Source organism: Camelus ferus, chromosome 20 (genome assembly GCF_009834535.1).
Source record: "Camelus ferus isolate YT-003-E chromosome 20, BCGSAC_Cfer_1.0, whole genome shotgun sequence".
In the NCBI taxonomy this organism is placed as follows: domain Eukaryota; kingdom Metazoa; phylum Chordata; class Mammalia; order Artiodactyla; family Camelidae; genus Camelus; species Camelus ferus.
Genome location: NC_045715.1, coordinates 1,651,381 through 1,671,296, shown reverse-complemented (window position 1 = coordinate 1,671,296; position 19,916 = coordinate 1,651,381). Strand labels below are relative to the sequence as shown.

Below are 19,916 nucleotides of genomic sequence, written 5' to 3'. Positions count from 1 at the left end.
TGAGAAGTTACCTGCTCAGACTTCACACCTCATGCCGTCTCGTTCCTCCAGCCACTGTTCTTAGCGCCTTCTGTGGTGGGCACTCGCTCAGTGGTGGGGAGCACGAGAAAGACAGAAAGCAAGGCTCTCGTCCTCGGGAGCTTCCGGGCCCCTGAACAGTTGAAGAGTGTTCCCTGTGGCCCCTGCGCTGGACGCTGGGATGTCGTTACTTGCTCTGTTAGCTGGGAGCCCGGCACGGAGGGCCAGGGTCTGGTTCAGTGAGAGTGCTCCCAGAGCTGGGGCGCTGCGCTCCGGTCTGCAGGTGGTGTGGACTTGCAGCGCAGGCTTCGGTGCCCGGACCCGGGTCCCTCCAGGGGACCATTCCTGATCGTTGTCGTCTCCGACGAGGCTGTGCTCTCCCCCTCATATAAATCAGGATAATTCTGGGCGTGTGTGTTTGTGTCTTTGAGTGTTGGTAAGTGCAGTCTGCTGTATATCTGAACTTAAGTTTACTGGTTCTTTTGACTTCGACTGCTCTGGCCCTCAGGCTCTGTGACGCCCCGCCCCGTGGGTGCCTGTCCCACTGCAGGCTGCCTGGGTTCTGGGTGACCTGCCCTCCCACACCTGCTCCATAATTACAGTCGAAGGTGGTCCTCCTTTACCCTGAGTTCTGCAGCTTATGTAATAGTGTAACTGGTAGACCGTTGTCACGGTTGTGCTGAGGCTTTGAAATTTACACAGCGTTTTATCTGGCCTTCTTCTTAGGACGTCACCTGTTTCAACACTGTTAACTCATCAGCCTTCTTCTGTCATTCTGATAGCCCATTTTCTCTGTTCCTTTTTGTGGTTTTATTTTGATATTTGCACGTTTGACATTAAACCCCACAGTAGTTTCCGTGCTGTCTTCATTCACCCGACAAGTGCCATGACAGACACTTGGGGCGGGGGGCGGCTGCAGAGAACGAGACAGAAGCCCTGCCCTCACGGGCTCCCCGTCAGAGGGGGAGACAGGTGATGCGTGGGCCGTCAGATAAAGTAAGACGCCAAGTGGAGAAGACTGAGCAGTGTGGAGGCCCGGGCTTTGTGGGTGGAGGCCAGGCGTGTGAGGGAGACAGCTGAGCAGAGTTGGGAGAAGGAAGGTGGGCACGGGGTGGGGGAGACACGGGCCTGAGGCCTGAGGCGGGGGTGGCGCCGGGTCAGCACATGGGGCAGGGGAGGCCAGGGGTCGTGGGGGCAGTGGGAGGAGGGCAGCAGTCCGTCCTGGGAAAGGAGGTGGGACGGGGAGGTGCTGAGACTGGGTCAGTGAGGAGGGGGAGTCGGCGTGCGTCCGGGCCTTGGTCCGAGCAGCAGGTGAAGAGGTGCCGTTTGGGTTGCGGGGGGACGAGGGAGGAGAGCTCGGGCGGCGGCATCGAGGATCCCGTCTGCAGTCGGGTCAGTGTGCAGTGACGGCCCGCAGCTCAGGGAGACGGCAGAAACACGAGGTGCTGCTCAGGCCGAGGGGGCCTCAGGCCGTGTGCACAGAGGCGTGGGTTCTGGCCCTGGACTCGGCGGGACCACGGCTGAGGCAGTGGGATGTCCACGTGCAGACAGTTTGGACCTCTAACCCGTATCATATGTAAGAATGAACTAGAACTGCACTGTAGACCTAAATGTGAGAAATAAAAGTATACAGCGCTTAGAATGAAATGTAGGGTAAACCTCATGCTCTCGGGTGAAGCCGAACATTCTGAGACACGACTGCACAAGCACAGGATACGAAAGAGAACTGAGGTGAGTCGAGCTTCTGTGCTTCGTAGGATGCCTTGACCTCACACGTGTTCCAGGCCCAGAGCGTCTCGGTGAAACTGGGAGGAAGAAGTGAAAAGACATCCCTCGTCAGGGGAGAAAGTTGCAGGTCATACATCTGACGGGAGACTTTAGCTAGAGTACATGCAGAACTTTCACGGCTCAGTAGTGGAAGGACAAATAACCAGCTTAGAGAAGTGCAGAGGGTCTGCACAGACGTCTCTCCGAGCAGGTGCACAGATGGCCGACGAGCACGTGAAAGGAAGCCGAGAGCGCTGGCCGTCAGGGGAGCGAAGCCTAGGCCCCAGTGAGGAGCTTAAGCCACAGAGAGACTCGTGCGAAGCCGCCAGCTCCAGATCGCCAGAGCGTCCTGAGGAAGGAGGGGGAGGCGTCACCCTGTCTGATTTCAAACTCATGTAGAAGCTACCGTCATCGGAACAGTGTGGTGTTGGCCTAAAGCCAGACAGATCAGTGAGGCGCCACCTCACGCCAGGCAGAACGGCCCTCGTTCAAAAGTCCACAAATGGCAAATGCTGGAGAGGCTGTGGAGAAAGGGGAACCCTCCTCCGCTGCTGGTGGGAACGCAGTCTGGTGCAGCCACTGTGGGAAACAGTATGGAGAGTCCTCAAAACACTAGGAATAGACTTACCATGTGACCCAGGAATCCCGCTCCTGGGCATATGTCCACAAGGAAGCCTGCTTCAAAAAGACACCTGCACCCCAATGTTCATAGCAGCGCTATTTACAATAGCCAAGACATGGAAACAGCCTAAATGTCCATCAACAGGTGACTAGATAAAGAAGAGGTGGTATATTTATACAAAGGAATACTATTCAGCCATAAAAAACAACATAATGCCATTTGCAGCAACATGGATGCTCCTGGAAAATGTCATTCTAAGTGAAGTAAGCCAGATAGAGAAAGAAAAATACCATATGAGATCGCTCATATGTGGAATCTAAAAAACAAACAAACAAACAAAACATAAATACAAAACAGAAACAGACTCATAGACATAGAATACAAACTTGTGGTTGCCAAGGGGGTGGGGGGTGGGAAGGGACAGACTGGGATTTCAAAATGTAGAACAGATAAACAAGATTATACTGTATAGCACAGGGAAACATACACAAGATCTTATGGTAGCTCACAGAAAAATAAATGTGACAAGGAATATATGTATGTTCATGTATAACTGACAATTTGTGCTCTACACTGGAATTTGACACAACATTGTAAAATTATTATAAATCAATAAAAAATGTTAAAAGAAAAAACAGACCAAAAAAAAACAATCAGACAGATCAGTGGAACAGAACAGACAGCCCAGAAGAAAACCTACACATACGTGGTCAACAAGTGTACAACAAAGGAGGCAAGAAGATACAGCAGGAAGAGGACAGTCACTTCAGTAAACCGTGCTGGGGAAACCGGACAGCCACCTGGAGAAGAACAGAACTGGACCACTGTCTCATACCACACACAGAAGTTAACTCAAAACGGATCAGAGATTTGAACCTGAAACCTAAAACTTCTAGAGGAAAACGTAGGCAGTAAACTTGTTGATGTCAATTTGGATGATGATCTTTTGGATTTAACACCAAAACCGAAGGCCACAAAAGCAAAACTAAACGAGTGGGACTGCATCACCCTGAAAAGTCTGCTCAGCACGGGGAACCAGCAGTAAAACGAAAAGGCAGCCTCTGGAGGGGGGGCAGTGTTTGCAAACCATGCGTCTCATGAGGGGTTAGCAGTGGCAAAACAGCCGGGAACGTAGCACACAGACAGTCCGATTTGAAATACAGGCAGAGGCTGCGGATCGACGCTTTTCCAGAGAAGACGTGGAGATGCCGACGGGGGCCTGGCGCCCAGCACCTCTCATCGTCAGGCGGGTGCCGGTCAGGGCCCTGAGACGCCCCCTCACACCCGGCAGAGTGGCCGTCGTCAGAAAGGCCAGAGGGAACACGCGCTGGGAGGATGTGGAGAAAGGGACCCGTGCACTCTGTGGCTGGGGGTGTGGGTCCGTGCGGCCAGTACTGGAAAGCAGCGTGGAGATTCCTCAGAAAATTAAAGATAGAACCACCGCACGACCCAGCAACTCCTCTTCTGGGTGCTAATCAAAGAAAACAAAGACCCCAACTAGAAAAGGCATCTGCCCCCCACGTTCACTGCAGTCTGACTCACAGCAGCCGAGACCCGGGGGCGGCCCAGGTGCGCCTGTTGGGCGAGCGGACCAAGCAGGTGCGGAGCGCGCCCGTGTGCGTGGGCGTGAACACCGCTCGTCCGAAAGGGGAGCGCGTCCTGCCTCTGCAGCGATGTGGATGGGACTTGAGGACGTCGTCCTAAGTGAGGACGGCGTACAGCCTCACGTACATGTGGAATCTGAGAAGAAATGGGCTCATAGACACGGAGAACAGGCTGGTGGTCGCCAGAGGCAGATGGCGGGGAGTGGGCAAAGTGGGGGAGGGGGTCACAGGTACAAACTCCAGTAAGAAGTGCTTTGTGGGGCTGTAACATTCAGCATGGCGACTGCAGTTACTAATACTGGATTGTGCATTTGAGAGCTGCTTAGAGAATAGATCTTAACAGTTCTCATCAAAAGAAAACAAATTTTGTAACCCTGTGTGGATGTTGACTAGATATATTGCGGTAATAATTTTGCAATATACGTGTATATCAAATCATTATGTTTTACACCTGAAACTACTATTAATGTTATGTGTCGATTGTATCTCAGTGGAAAAACCACAATGACATTCCGCTTCACACCCACCGGGACGTCTGTAATCAAAGAGACAGACCACAAAAGTGCTGGGTGGGGTGTGGAGAAACTGGAGCCCTCGCTCGCTGCCGGGGAGGCTGTGAAATGGCGCAGCCGCTTTGGAGAACAGTCTGGCATTTCCTCAGGAGGGTGCACACAGTGTTGCCAAATGACTGAGGGTACGTGTCCCAGAGAAGGGAAAATGTATGTGAAAGAGGCCAGTCACAGAGGCCGCATGTTGTACGTGGTTCCGCTTACACGGTCTGTGCAGGAAGGTGAATGCACCCGGGCGGGAGGCAGAGTGTGGCTGTTGGGCGGGGGCAGGAGGGGAAGTGACCGCGCATGGGCACGGGGTTTCTCCTGGGGATGGTGAAGATGTTCTGGAGCTAGAGGATTGTATGATGCTGTGAGTATGCTAAAAACCACTGGATTGTATAAAACTGAATTTTGTGTTAGGCCAGTTTTATTGCAACAAACTGTTACATAAAAATAATAAAATAGCCCCCAATTTGACTTTCTCGGCTTTGGAAGGTTGTGAGTGAAACATACATACTGTCTTCTGTTTTGTCTCTTGGCTGCCACGTGAGCTTTACCCACAGGCCTGGAGGACAGAGGTGAATTCCGTGGTCGGAGTCAGGTGCCTGGTGGGCGGGCTCGGGAGGTCCCTGCGCCCCCTGAGCACAGCTGAGGTCACCGTGCTAACGGGGACACTCGGGACTGGGCAGGCTGCGCACTCAGCCTACAGCGGGAGGCACAGCCGCCCTGTGCTGCTGCATCTGGCCAGGGACAGAGATTCTCAGCCTTACTATTTTAGGACATTTGGATATTAGGTTAATTTATTGTATTTACAAATAATGTGAGAAAAAAGCGTATCAGTCACAGTTACTTTTCTAAAGAATGTGTTCGAGAACTGGGGCAAGACACTGAATTCTCCCTTAATTCCCCCTCCTCAGGAGTCGTTCAGGGCGCACCCGCGTCTGGCCGCATTCAGTGTGCCGCAGAGGTAAACGACGTGTAGATAGGTGGTGGAATATACTGAAAGCCATTCTTGTAGGTTAAGTAAACATAAGAACTAAGTCAACTTCGCTCCAAAAGCACATGTTCTCAAACTTCATTGTGCATAAAAATCAACTGGGACTCAGTAAACCTGTGAATTTCCCAGCACCCCCCCCCAACCCCCAGAGGTGGTTCTGTCTGAGTGTTGAAGGAGCAGCCGGATGACCCTGAGGAGCAGGCGTCTGCATTTTGAAAAACACTGTCGGGGGACTTCAGCCGAGAACTGGGAGGTGACACGTGTGGTCACAGCGGCCTTCGTGTTACCGCAGATAATGAAGCCCTGTCCCGTTCGATGTTAGAGACAGAGGCTGCCCCAGTCTCATTCTGCTGTTGGAAAGCACTGTTCTTGACAAGCAGAGCATTTCAGGGTAGGAGAAAGCAGAGTCCTGCTACCCCGGTGGCACCTCCGTTGCTCTTGCCGTGAATTTAGCCCTGTCTTCCCTGCTGTTCCCAGATCTCCTTCGACCTGGCCGAGTACACGGCTGACGTGGATGGGGTTGGCACCTTGCGGCTCCTGGACGCGGTCAAGACCTGCGGCCTCATCGGCTCCGTGAAGTTCTACCAGGCCTCCACGAGCGAGCTCTATGGGAAAGTGCAGGAAATACCCCAGAAGGAGACCACGCCTTTCTACCCTCGGTCGCCATACGGTGAGGGCGCGCGTGGCGGGTGTTCCTGCTGAGGTTCTGTCCTGCCTCCAGCTGGCGTCACCTGCTGAGGGCCCCCTGGGGTTGGCTGAAGCGACGGTCCTGCGGGGACGCGCACCTCGTACCTGGCCGCCCGCTGGGCCTGGGCCTGCCGTTGCCTCCGGGAGGAATCCCCACCTCCCGTCCCCATCCTTGCTCACACGGCCCTTCTGTACCGATCACTTTATAAGGAGAACTCGGCCCAGCAGGACTCGTTTTACTGAGCTGTCAGGAGACTGTGCTGAAGAGATAAGGTTTCGGGTCTTTTATTTCCATTCCCTGATGAACGTCTCCCTGAGCTCCAACCCTTAAACGAAGTCTGTTACATCTAATACATTTATAAAAGGAGTATTCGTGAAAGACTCAAGTGACAAAATGTGAAAGCATCTAGACTATTAAGATATCCTTTTTTTTTTTTTTTTTTTTTACTTCCTAATTCCTTAAAGCTGAGAAGAAGGGAGTAAGACGCAGGAAAGGTGCTTTGATATGTTGCACACACTGCCGTTGAGTTGACTGGATTGTGAAATTACAGAGGCACGGAGCTCCTGAGTGTGTCGTCACCGCATGGTTAACTGGGAAAGGGGCCTCTATTTTGTCTTGGGCTTTTGGTTCTTTTTTTTCTATCCTGACACGTTACAAATTGTAAATTTTGCACGTTGTTGCTTGTTGACATGAAAATCACTGTCTTGTGTGATAATCACTGACTTTTTCCCTTGCTTCTCACCAGGGGCGGCGAAGCTCTACGCCTACTGGATCGTGGTGAACTTCCGAGAGGCGTACAACCTCTTCGCGGTCAACGGCATCCTCTTTAATCACGAGAGCCCCAGGAGAGGTGGGTCCGTGCGCTCGCGCTTGTGTGTCTGCACCGTCCTGTGCAGAGGGGCCGTCGTCGCACGTCTGTTCTCTCTCTGAGCACGTCAGTGTTGTGGTGAATGAAGAAACGTAAATCCTCCTCAGTTACTTACCAGTTTTGTTGGCTTTTCTATTCAGAGTCCCGGTTTCACTGTTTCCTTGGCTGGTCTGTCCAGCTGGGTTTCAGCCTGAGTGTCAGGACGTGTTGTGGGAACGCCCAGGGCTTGTCCCTAACGCCGCTGACTCCCGGAAGCACCGCCGGTCATCTGTCTGTTCTCACCTCGAGTCAGTAGGGTGTTCAGAAACTTGCTTTACCTTCCATTTAAGCAAACACTCAGAGATTACTATGCTTCTAGACTATTTAAGATACATTTGAAATCACTTATGTTTAGAATCGCGAGCGCGTTTTGGAGAAAACCGTATTTGTTTGCGTCGGTCTTTCCACGGTCATTGTTGAGACTGTTAGCGCCACGCCAGCTCTCCCATCCCAAGTACTAGGTTTTAAGTAAGAGAATATGTACTCCTACCATCAATTCTGATTTACTGAAGCGTGGGGCGTCTTGACAAAACACGTGCACTCTACAGAGCAAAAATCGTACGACCTGATTCTAAGAAGTTTGATTAGGTCTCACTGTCGTTTAGCCTTTTAGCTTGAGAATGCACGAGGGGTCCAGCATTGTAAGGTTTCCATGGCCAACCGTTAACGCTTAGAGCTCCGTCAGTGAGATTCCTGTGACTGTGCAGCCGCGTAATTAAACCAGCAAGTCACAAGGAAGGAGGAATGTGACACTTACAAGGTGTGTTTAGTGTCAGAACCTTTCGTTTTGTAAATGTGTAAGTTAAAATTTCCCACGACGGGCTGGTGCGGCATCAGAATCCAGCCCGTGGTCCCTGTTGTGGGAAGGAAAGCAAGTGAAGGGCGGCCGAACCTTCCTGTCTCTGAATTCCGTGCTTCTGGCTGTCCTCGGCAGAGGTGGGGGGGTTTCCGCTGCTGAGCCTGGGGCCCCGGGGAGCCGCCCTCAGCGGTGGGTTCAGGCCACGACTACCGCTGCCTCCTCCGTCAGTCAGGGAGGCGCACGTTGTTACCTGGCTTCTGTGCCCCCTCAACTTTTCCACCTGCAAGAAATACATGCAACCCCGTGTTCTGGATCAGGTTAGGATCAGGAAAGCATTCTTAGTGCAGAACGAGAAGGTGCGTGTGGTTGTCCCTCCCCGTCCTCCACTGCACACCTCCCCAGGAGAGCTGTTTTTTGTCTTTGCATTAATCACTTTTTTAAAAAGTACATTTTTAAAGCAATTTTTTTTATTTGAAAGAAAAGTAAACAGTAGAGGCTGGTATAAGGAGAAAAGTAAGCCTGCCTCCCTGTGCGGATGGCCGGCCCTGCCCTGAGCCCACTGTTCACACCCTGCGGAAGTGTCGCCGGTGCCGGTCTCTGACACACGCACACAGTGTGCTGCATCTGGGGTTAACCTTTGCTAAAGACTTGACCTGTGGCATGTATCACTTTGTTTTTTTTTCATTATATATCTGGATTTTTTAAATATTCCCTATTCACATTAAATTTTTTTTTTTTTTAGTGGGGGGAGGTAATTAAGTTTATTTATTTATTTAAACTTTTTTAATGGAGGGACTGGGGATTGAACCCAGGACCTTGTGCATGCTAAGCACGTGCTCTACCACTGAGCTACACCCTCCCCCTTGTTATGCATCTGGAAACCAATGAGATCTCATTTTTTATTTCCTTCGTATAAGCAAATAATGAAAAATGACGACTGTCGAGGTAGGTGTGCAAGTGATGTAATACTTGCTTGGTAACTGATCCTCAGTGCTCACAGCCCTTCTTGAAAATGGAAATTTCAGTTTCATACTAATTAGTCTGACAGTGGTGTGGTCGTGTTGTCACACTTCGCTGTCGTTTTCCGCGGAGATTCTTTGCCACGCTGAGAGGGCCTCCACGGTGGGGACTGTGTCGGGTTCCTGAATCCCCAGCCCCCACAGCGGTGCCTGTCTGCTCGTGAGCGTTCAGCAAATACCTTTCAGTGGACGAGCGGAGGAACAGCTCACGTCTCGGTAAACCTTCACTGACCTGGAAGTTAGGCGGTCTGCACTGGAGAACGCTGGGGGTTTATAGGATAGTCTCAAATAAATGCCGTCTTGCTAATTTCATACAGACAGCAGCTGAAGGTGGCCGGCTGTTCTTCTGTTTCTCACTGAGGTGCAGTTGATTTACAGTTTACATCAGTTTCAGGTGTACAACGTAGCGATTCACAGTCTTCAGAGGCTGCACGCCATTTACAGTTATTAGAAAATGCTGGGTGCTCCCAGGCTGGACGGTAGTCTTACAGCTGTTTTATACATAGTAGCTGGTGGCAGACTGCTCTGAGGGTAAGTTCAGCCTGGTACACTTTATAAATGAACCAAACTCCCTTTAGTTCATCCTCGTATGTGCCTGTGATCGCACCAGCGCTCGGAGTGGGTTTGTCGCCTTAAGTAGGTGAGCGCTTTCTCTGACTGTTGCGCTGATGAACCTCGGCCTGGCCTCGGGCACCTCACCACAGGTGCCCTATTAAGTGGAGCCCACGTGGATGCTGCCTTTTGGGGACATGGCTTTTTTTTCTAACAAAAAATAATTGACAAGGCTGTTTTGACTGCATGTATAACATTCCATGAGAATCTCTGACCTTAAAAAGTACAGAAGTATTTTCTAGTAGAAAGAAATTCTAGACTAGAGGTTGGCCAACGGTGGCTCACTGGCCCAGTCCAGCCCCCAGCCTGTTGTTGTAAGTGGCGCGCTGGTGGTGCTCGGCCGCGCTGGGGGTCACGCAGGACCCGCGGCCGCTTCCCTTGTAGGGGCCTGGGGCCAGCGGGCCCCACCTGCTTCCTGCTCGGCCCTGTAGGAAGGTGTCTGCTGGCCCCACTGGGGAACAGTTGGGTCTTCAACATCCCAAAACCTTCAGTTGGGTTTCTTTGTGTATATGGAAATTAATACATATATTTGTGTATGTGGAAATTAATACAAAGTGTGAAAACTTTCTGATGTAAAAATACTTATTAGCCCATCAGGTAGCGTCCTTTCTCTGAAGGAGCTTTCAGGGGATGAACAGTTGACAGCCGCCACAGTATAGTCTCCCCAGTACCGTCAGAATTTATGAGACAGAAAGGAATTTAAAGATCATTCCACTCTTTATCTCATCAGTGAAGAAACTGAAGCAGTGTGAGACTGAGTGTCCGAGGTCACAGAAGTAACAGACGTCAGCAGTGAGGCCGGGGACAGTCGTGGGGCCGGCGGGAGTGGCGCACGCGTGTCCCCTTGTAGGGCTCACGCGTGTGTGGGGCTCAGAGGGAGCAGACCACACCCCCCTCCGCAGGCACAGCTGGGACTCGGCGCGAATGAAGCCCTGTTCTCTTTGCTAAAAGGCATCCATTCGTTTGGCTAAATGCAATATTCCCTGCCGGGTGTTCAGCAGAAATAGTTGTAATCAAACGCCGGTTTTATAATGTTTAAGTACAAATGTGATACGAAGCGAATAACATTTCCTGAGTATCACCAAAACTGGCCAAGAGGAAAAACAGAGCTAACATGAAGGCACTAGAACCCACGTGGCAGGGAGAAAGTGGTGAGGCGCTTCAGGTGCACCATAACGAGCAGCCTGACCACCGCGAGGGGACGGGGTGCTGCCCCTGGCAGACGTGCCGCCGTTTTTGGAGGATGCAGCACCTTCCCCCAAGTGTGGGCTTCAGGAGAAATCACATGGATCGGTCTAATCACAGTGTTCACCTGACTGAGAGAATCTGGCATCTTAAGATTCATGAACTTGTGGTTTTAAATTTTAGACTTGAGCTTTTTTTTTTAACTGCCAAGTGTTTTGCTTCTTAAAATGTCTAAGTATATTTATTATCATAAGTTAATCTTCAGACTTTTTAAAACTATAATTCATGTAAAAATTAACTACTTAAGTCACAGTAAAATCCTGGAGACTTTTCCCTTTTATTTTTTCTAAAGATTGTTTTGCATTCATTGCTGTAAAGAAAAGATTAATGCTGCAGGATCGGATGCTCCCCAGGAGTGGAGGATTGGGTGACGGGAGAGGGTGACCTTGCCCCTAGAGGGTGTGTGACAGTGTCTGAGGACATTGCTGGCTGTCTCCACTGGAGGTGGGGTGTGTGGCCAGCATCTTGGGTGCCTGCAGCAGTCCTCCCGCTGGGGACAGTCGTGCTGAGGGTCGAGGGCAGCCGTCCTCACCCCCGATTTGCCACCAGGTCTAGATGAGTGTCACCTTCAGTACAGGATCTTCTTTTCCTTCCCGTGTCACTTGTGCTCTGCAGAGCCTCCTCCGGAGAGCTACGGCGGACGTTCAGCTGGACGAGGGGAAGGGCCCCGACCTGAGTAGCCCCACGGGGACCTGTGGGGCCTTCAGTGTCCTGGTGGCTGCAGGCCAGACCCTGGTCAGGGGAGCCCAGGGGACAGAGCTGTCATTCCAGGCTCTCCTGACCACTTGGGGCTGAATTCTGTCTTCAGTGAGCCCTGGTCCACAGACCCGCGTCCAGATGGGTCTGTGACCCTCCTTCCACCTCCAAAGTAAATGAGCATTTTTAGCTTTTGTCACAAATTGTAGCAAGAACACGGCTTTCCTTTGGGGTAAGCTGCAGGCTCTATGTTCCGGTAGAAGGCGACCATTAAAACAGATTTGAGGTGGGATTTTTCAACATGTAGGATGATAGTGATGTTACTGTGTGTATTTGAGAATTCTCCTGTAAACTTATTGGCGTTCACAGGTATTTTGTGCTTTAAGAGAGAACAGAACTCACAGTGTGAATGAGACAGCCGGGACTTCCTTTCATCTAAAATCCCGATGGACAGAAAGCACTCCTCTTCCTGGACGTGTGTGTCTGTAAATAAAATAAGCCTCAAGAAATTCCGTAGTTAGTGTTGGTCAGTGTGACTGCACAGGTAAATCACGCTGCTACAGAAATACCTGGAAACAAGGAAGCCACCGTCGAACCGCCCAATGCTCTGTATTCATGTCTGTTGAAGGAGCTGTGGGAGTTTTTAGATGAGCACCGCGGCCTTAATTCACTGAGTGCAGTTCAGCTGCCCGTTGTGAGGCCGGGGCTGCGCAATGTTGCCTTAGGGCTGAGCGGAGCCTCGCAGGTTTGCACTGAACCGTATTGTCTGTGGTGAGCACTTGGACTGTGGGCCACTCATCTGGACCCACAGGTGCCGAGTGGCCTCTCCGGTTGGACCCGGGTGCTTGGAGGTTGCAGAGCCATGGGCCTGGGTTGTCCTCCTTGGAGAGATGAGCTGTAACTGCACAAACATGGAAGGCTTTTGAAGCAGTACTTGGTCTCATTGAGGTGGGTGTTACCACTGAAGAGAGTCAAGTCCTTCCCACCTGGTGAGGTGAGACTTCCGGGATTATTCAGTTGACTTTTCAAATGCTCTGCAGTTTCTGTGGCATTTGCATTTGAAGCCAGGCTGGCGACCGTCCGGTGTCGCAGGGCAGGGCTCCCCCATGTCAGCAGGCTGGGCTCTCGGGCTGAGGGTGCGTCCAGCCCCGGGACCCACGCAGACCCGTGTCCTCGTCTGCCTGACCTGTAAATGAGGGACTTTGGGCAAGTTTCTGGGTCTCTGCGAGCCTCCGTCTTCTCACCTGTGAAATGGGATGATCAGGTCTGCACGTGGGCTGTTGTGAGCAGTGAAGGACGTGATGTAAGTGAAGGGGCAGCACATCCTGACCGCTGTTCCCGCGGCCGCGGTTGCGTCTGCAGAGGGAGGGTCCGTCTGCGGCTGCCTGACCATTAAAGTGTAATGATGACAAAGGAGTGATAAGGGGCGGAGTGTGTAAAGGGACAGCCTCTTGTCTCTCTTGAGCAGGTTAAAGACGTTAAGCTCTCAGAGCGTGGTAACTGGTGGTCACGGCAGGAAAGATGCGGTCAGGGAAGCCCCGGAACAGCAGCAGGGAGTGCGGGCAGAGGGGCGTTCTCGCTCCCGCTGTTCGTGGGGTGTTGAATCCCTGGAGGTCAAGTAGGGACTAAACTCTGAGCACGAAAGCTTTTCCGAGGTGGGGGATTTAGTTCCTATGCTCACACTTTGCGGAAGAAAACGTTTTCCTGTAGAGAATTCGGGTTGGAAAGAAAGGCAGAGAAGATGGGAAAAGAAATGCCAGAAGCTAGGGGGGGAACCAGAGCCTTTTGCATGAAGTCCAGCTGATGGAGACTCGGTGCTGAAGCGGGAGCCGGCTGGCAGGGCAGACCGCCTGCGGGGGCGCCGTACACAGTGTGCGGCTAGGGTGGCGTCCTCCACTGAGATCACCGCATGTCGGCGGGTGAGGGCCACCGGAGACTTGTGCCAGGACCTCTGGGTGTCCTATCGCTGGGCAGACACTGTGCGCACACTTACAGCAAGTACAGGTAAGTTCAGTGTGAACTCAGCTCCAGGTGGGGCGGCCGCCCTTGTGGTGAGACGGCGCTGGGGCTGAGGAAGGACAGGACACAAAGGGGGAAGCAATGGTGAGACTAGGGACCCGGGGATGGAAGAACCGCTACTTCGGGGTCAGGCTACCTGCTGAGACCGTGAGCTGGGAAGAGGGCATCTCCCCCACTTGCTGGTGGGGACAGTGCTCGGCCCACGGAGGTCAGGACGCGTGTAGCCCCAGACTCTCGGGGGTCCGGGCCCCGAGGCCAGCAGAGTTCCTGTCCAGGAGGGTGACCGTGGTTCCTCCCTCGAGTAGTTTAATGCCAGGAGGGTGAAGACACCAGTCAACTGGTTTTGAGGACATTTAACACTTCCCGGGACCCCTAGGTTTGTTGGGGGTCAGCGGGCCGGGTGCTGGGTCTGCAGGAATCGGACACATGGGCCTCTCTGACCTCATTGATGGGTTCAGGCTGCTGGACTCTGAGGCGTCCGGTCACCTGAATACTTTAAGTTGTGCCTGGATCGTGTTGGAGTCTGGGCTCAGCCTCTCTCAGCACATTCCTCGTCCCCTTCACGCAGCCCTAGGTCAGTGCGCACTTCAGGTGCTGCCCTACACACATTCCTGGTCCGGACAGACCTTATGACGGGCCCGGTGAGGACCCCCCAGTGAGCACAAGTTCACCTTGAAGAAGGCTGTTTTCTGCCAGAATAGGCGTAACATTCCAATCCCACTTATAAATGTCCAGTAAATTTAAGATTTCTTAAAAGGCGCTGAAGCAGGACGTGCCCGAGGGGAAGCGGCCCACCGTTGGCTGCGGTTAAGGACGTGGAAACCCGGTCTGAGCGCAGAGGAGCGCTTCCTGGGCGGCCGTGAGGAGGTAGGCACTCGGCAGTTTTATCAACGAGGCGGGACACCTGTGCCCACAGGCTGTGACAGAAGGCTGCCTCGGGGGTCACAGGAAACGCCTCCGTCCTCACAATGAATTTGTGCAGAAGACTCCAGCCTCCTGTCAGGGAAGAGGCAGAGCTCCTCAGAGGCGTGCTGGTTAAGCTTTTTGGAGGAAGACATAATGGATGTCCTTGGGAACCTCGGTGCCCGTCTGCACCCATGTGACAGCGTGGGGCAGTCATCTTGGGGGTTTGTGATGGACACTTAATCTGAAGTGCTGAACACTTAGGAACATCTCAAAGCTGCCAGCAAAGGGAAGTGTCCCTTATAGGAAGTATGTGTGAGTCAGGGAACTGGAAGTATTATAAAGATGAGTATAATGTGCTCTTCCTTGCCGGCCCCGTAGTGGGCCAGGAGAGCCTGCGTGCAATGACAGGTGCACCTCCGCCCAGCACGCAGACTGGGGGGCTGCAGCCGCAGAGGTCGGTGGTTCTGGAGTGAACTTGCCCCCCAGAAGGAACGTTGCAGGACCTGAGTGTCCCCACTACCCCAGGGTGTGCACGGTGCCTCCACCAGCGGGAGGCTCAGGGCTGTGGATGCCCTTAGAGGGGAGCCTCACCTAGGGGGGCGTCCGGGGCAGCCCTGCTCCCCACTTGCCTGCAGCTGGGGGCTGCACCGCCCTGTGGCCCCGTCCCCAAGGCCTCCGGCCGACACTGGCTTGATTCCCCCAGCGTGTCCTCTTTCCCTGGCTGGACTCTGAGGGCTTCCAACTCTGGGATCTTCAAGCACAGTCGTTCCTGAGAAGCAGGGAGGCTCCTGAGACGATGGCCCGCGGGTTTCAGGCTTTAAGCAGCAGCGGTGAGAACGGCGGACGCGCTGGTCCCTGCCGCGTGCAGGTCCTCTGCTCTTCACCTTGATCCTCGGGTCAGATGACCGAGCCGTGGTGGGAGACCCCGGGAGCGGCTGGACTGCCTTCCCGTCGGAGGTGAGGCCCCGGCGGGGCCGCCTCACTTCCCAGAAGGAGCCCCTTTCCTGCCCGATCGTTTTCCTTCCAGACCTTTGTTCCCATTTAATTTTTTTTTTTTTTTGTCCTTTACTTTCTTGGCTTTTCTTCTTCAGTTTAGCAAAATGCATATTTAATTTGTGAAAAAATAAAACAGAGGAGCACAGTGTGGAAGCTTCTTTCCCGTGAACCACCAACCACAGGCGCCGCGCCCCAGGCCCCGGAGGCTCTTCTGGGAGGGGGCGCAGCTGCTGCGTGTCTAGCCTGTCTTGTCCCCGTTTTCTGTCGGGTCGAGCGTTTGCATCAAAGCCTTCTGAAGGTTTTCTTGCTTTGCAGCCTCCCTGCTGAAATGGCTCTGAGCCGGCACTGTGTTTTAAGGCTCCTTTGGGTGTGAATTTACATGCAGTGGCCCTGCCCTGCGTCTCGGGTGTCAGGACAGCGCTGAGTCCAGACGGGCCTAGAGACCAGGGCCGTCCCCGAGGTCGGAGTCCGAGCATCAGTCCAGAGGAGCGCACACACGGCTGGCCTGAAGCAGCTCCGGCCTGTGTTCTGGGTTACGGCCCAAACGTGATGCACGATGTGGGTTAAGGCATTGTTTAACGTTACTACGTCATTTCTATAGAAAAGGTGATTTCAAAGGATGATGTACGTTCTCTGTCGCCCGGTGCATCTTTCATTCCTGCGTAAATCGAGTGTTTCTCCTGAGGCACGAAGTCTCACCCTTCTGCCTCTTGTTCCTCATCTCCAGGAGGGGTCATAAGGCTCTGGAGATTTTTAGATCAGGTTAGTGGGAGGGGAGCCTCGGGTTGAGAGGAGCCCTGGATGACTGTGCAGCAACCCCCCGAAAGAACGGGGAGGGAATCGGCCCCTGCACTGATTGAGGCTTAAAAATGGCAAAACTCAGACAACCTTACGCAGAATAAAAAGGTGGATGTACATTGTCCTCCATGGGAAGCACAGAGGTTTGTCAAAGGCCCTGCTCCCCACCCTCCCATCCTCCCAACCTCTTCCCTCCCCTCCCCAACGGCCTCCCTGCCTCCCAGCCTCCCCCGGAGCCTCCCAGCCTCCACTGGAGCCCAGCCTCCCAGCCTCCCTGCCTCCCTGCGTGGAGGCCATGGAGGCCCCGAGCCCACCGTGGCTGCGGCCTGCTCCTCCAGCCCCACCACCCTCTCCTTTTCCATCACCGCTCCCTATCCGCAGGGTCCCTCCACGTGCAGCCAAGGGGTTCGGTTCTGTTCTCTTGCCCACTTCCCTCCTCGATCTCAGTCGGCCTCGGCCTTGGGACTGGAAATGCCCTCCCCTCCCCAAAGCCAGACCAGCAGTGCCCTCTGCCTTCGATGAGGACAGGCCGTCTCAGGAGGGGCTCAGTGCCCCCCATGTCCTTGTCCCCAGGGGCTTAGGCAGCGCAGCTGGTGAACAGAGAGACTCAGGGTCACAGTGTGTTTCTGCAGGGCCCTCTGCACAGGCCTGTTCTGATCTGGTGGATTTTGTCTTTGTCGGGGCTGGGCAGGTTTGACTGAGGTCCAGGTTCTCGGTGGGGCACTTTGCCCCCTGGGGAACTGCCGAGTCTGGAGAGGGTTGGCTGTGGCGCTGGGTCGGGGAGCTCCTGGCCCCGGGGTGGAGGCTCCGGGCGCAGGGAGGCCCCCAACAGAAGGGTACCCTGCGGCCCGAGTGCCTGTTCTGAACGAGGACGGAGGAATTTGACTGATCAGCTCTCAGGAGGGAGGCGCTGAGCTTTGGATGGAAACAGCAAAGCAGTTGGAACCTTTCTCTTTAAACATATTTATGAAGCGTTGCCCGAGGTGGCAGCTCCCAACGAGGCACAGTGTGAAAGGCCCGTTGTGCAGCTGCCCGGCTGCGGCGCGCCCGGGGGTCCTGAGTACCTGCCGGGACGCGGTGTTGCCCTTGGCAGGGCCCGGCGGCAAGTGCGGCCCAGGGCGCTCTAATCTCCGCGGTCGGCGCCGGCAGCCGCGACCTTCCCGGTGTCTCCTCTTCTCCGCCCTGTCTGCGCCGAGCCCGGCCCAGGCCCTTCCCAGCGGGCGGCAGAGATCACCCCGCGCTGAGGCGGGGCCCCCAGGCCGAGGTCGTGTGGGGTTCACGATAAACTGGAGCCATTTCTCTTCTCCAGTGAATGTCGTCCAAACTGTCTTTGTACTTTATCTAACTCCAAAGAAAATCTTTAACTCGAGCGCTTTCGGATGAGAGGCTGGGCAGTGGAATAGAATCTTTATTAGAGAAATTTTGGTTCCTTCCCATGCTGTCTGGATGCTGACGGGACGCGGGCACACACGCTCGTGGGTGTGCCCCCCGCAGGCCCGTGCAGGAGCTCACACCGGGCAGGCAGGAACCACTCTGCACTCAGAGCGGCTTTGCCTCTTAGGAGGTGGATGGTGTGACTGCAGGGCCAGGAAGGAGCAGGCGATGCAGGGCTGTCCCTGCTGGGGCCCCGGGGCCCCATGTTTCTGCCTTTAGTGCCACTCCATCGTCCAGAGATGTCCAGTGTTGCGTTTTGTATTTTAAAAAAACTTCCGTTAAAGTAACACGTTGGGGTGGAGATTCTGATTCTTCAGATGCTCCAGTTCTTTAGTTTCAGCGAGCGCTGCTATCCACCTCTTGGAGTTTAATGCTGGCGATTTAAGGAACGTGCGTTACAAATTTTGCAGTTCTCTTCCTTCAGTTTCTGTTGTGGAAGATACCTGACCGTGGGAGTGGTACGCTGTGCGCTTTGTGACGTCAGAGTAGGTTTGACTGAACGAGGACTGTGTGTGGACGTGCGTGCACGCTGATGTCTGAATTAGGCGTGGGAGTAAGCCAGGGAGCCCGGAACCGGTTCCGGCACCGCCTCCGAGCTGTCGCCCCCTTGCCATGCCGCCTGGCTCCGCAGCTGGGTCCTGGTCACCGGGCCCAGACCAGGGCCGGGAGGGTCCACGAAGACCAGGCGATCCTGCGGGTCGGAAGTTCACGTGGCAAAGGTGTGGTCTGCCTGGTCCTGGACGTAATTGCCGCAGAGGACTGTGTCGGGCAGGGAGGCCACGCAAGCAAAGTGGACGAGCGCCTGGCCGTAGGAAAGAAAACAAAAGCCAAATTTCCCTGAAAGTCTAACATGAAAATAAAAGTAAGTACATCCAGGATAGCACAGGTACTCACAGTGTATCCAGACGTGCAGGGAAGTGAGTTTATTTACTTCTCTAGGTCTGTCTTCATCTTCCTGGCAGGCCCCCCACGGGCGGGGGGAGGGGGGGCCCCTAGGGACAGCCGATGTGGTGCCCAGGCCTGTGGGCGCAGCAAGAAGTCTCTTTAACAGGTCCCTGGGGCTGCTCAGCCTCGAATTAGAAGGACTGGCTTTGAGCCTTAACATCAAAGTGGGAGGAGAACGGCGTTAACCTGGGGCGGGGGTGGTGGGGCAGGCGGCAGGGGTCAGCGTCTCTGCGCCCCCCACCTCCCGGAAACCAGCCCGGCCTTCTCAGGAGGAGACTGTCCTTCTGAGACGTGTCCTCTGGTTTCCAGCAGGTTGAGACCACCGACCACGAGTTCGCAGTGTCACCCGCACGCAAGGGAACAAACCACCGTCAGTCACAGTCCCCAGAGAAGCAGGACGTTGGTCCCCGAAGGGCTTTAAATGTTAGAATCATCCAATTAGATGCAAAAGTATTGACCTGTTTAAATAAAATGAAAAATCATAAAGAAATAAATAACAACAGAATATTAAAAAAATAAACCCTGACAGATTTGAAAAAGAGAGAGAACTTTAGACATAAAAAAATTATACTCTATTGCAGAGAGAGGCAAAGAGATGAAAATTTAAAAAAATTAAGAGATTGGAAGGTAAAACGGGAAGGTCTCATAACATTCTTTCCCAGAAGGAAATGGAGAAAATAAAATGGAAAGTAGAAAAGCGTGGAGACGGCTGCTGAGGAGTTTCCAGACCTGGTATTGAAAGCACGGGTTAGGGAAGCACCATCTGCCCTGAGCAGAAAACCTCGTCAGGCACACGGAGTCGAACGGAAGCTCCAGTATGCGGAAGGCGGAGAGGGTGCCTTTAACGAGAGGGAAGAGGGTGACGGACACCTTCGTGGCCCTGCGCTTACCGGGAGCAGGAGGTGGAAGCCAGAGGACGGGGGAGAGTGCCCTCGGTGTGCAAAGAGAAAGTAATCTTCCACCAGGGATGGTGTAGTTGGCATGGCTGTCTTTCAAATCTGAGCCAGGCACTTTCTCACTTTAAAGGAGCTTCTGAAGATGCATTTTGAGAAGGGAATTATGCCAGAAGAAAGATTCAGGAAGGCAGGATGGGAGAGAGACTGCGCCCAGCATTTCCAGTCCCAAATGCCGAGCAGATGCGTCCTCTCTGAGGAGGGAGACCCCGGGAGCTGTCCAGGTCAGTGAGGCAAACTAGCACCACTGAGACTGCGAGGAGACCGACCGCCTTTAAACTAATCGCTCACCAGCGGCGGCCTGACTGTTGAGCTCAGGCGAGGCGTGGAACTGCCCGTC

At 53.7% G+C, this 19,916-nt stretch overlaps 1 protein-coding gene across 2 annotated transcripts in view; it reads left to right on the top strand.

Moving 5' to 3' along the window:
• GMDS (GDP-mannose 4,6-dehydratase) overlaps nt 1-19,916 on the top strand; it is a 455,829-nt gene that overhangs the window by 201,701 nt on the left and 234,212 nt on the right. For both annotated transcript variants that reach the window (XM_032462384.1, XM_032462385.1), the window contains 2 exons: nt 6,037-6,229; nt 6,993-7,097. In XM_032462384.1, the coding sequence (XP_032318275.1) occupies nt 6,037-6,229; nt 6,993-7,097 (298 nt within the window). The remainder of the gene's footprint in view (nt 1-6,036; nt 6,230-6,992; nt 7,098-19,916) is intronic.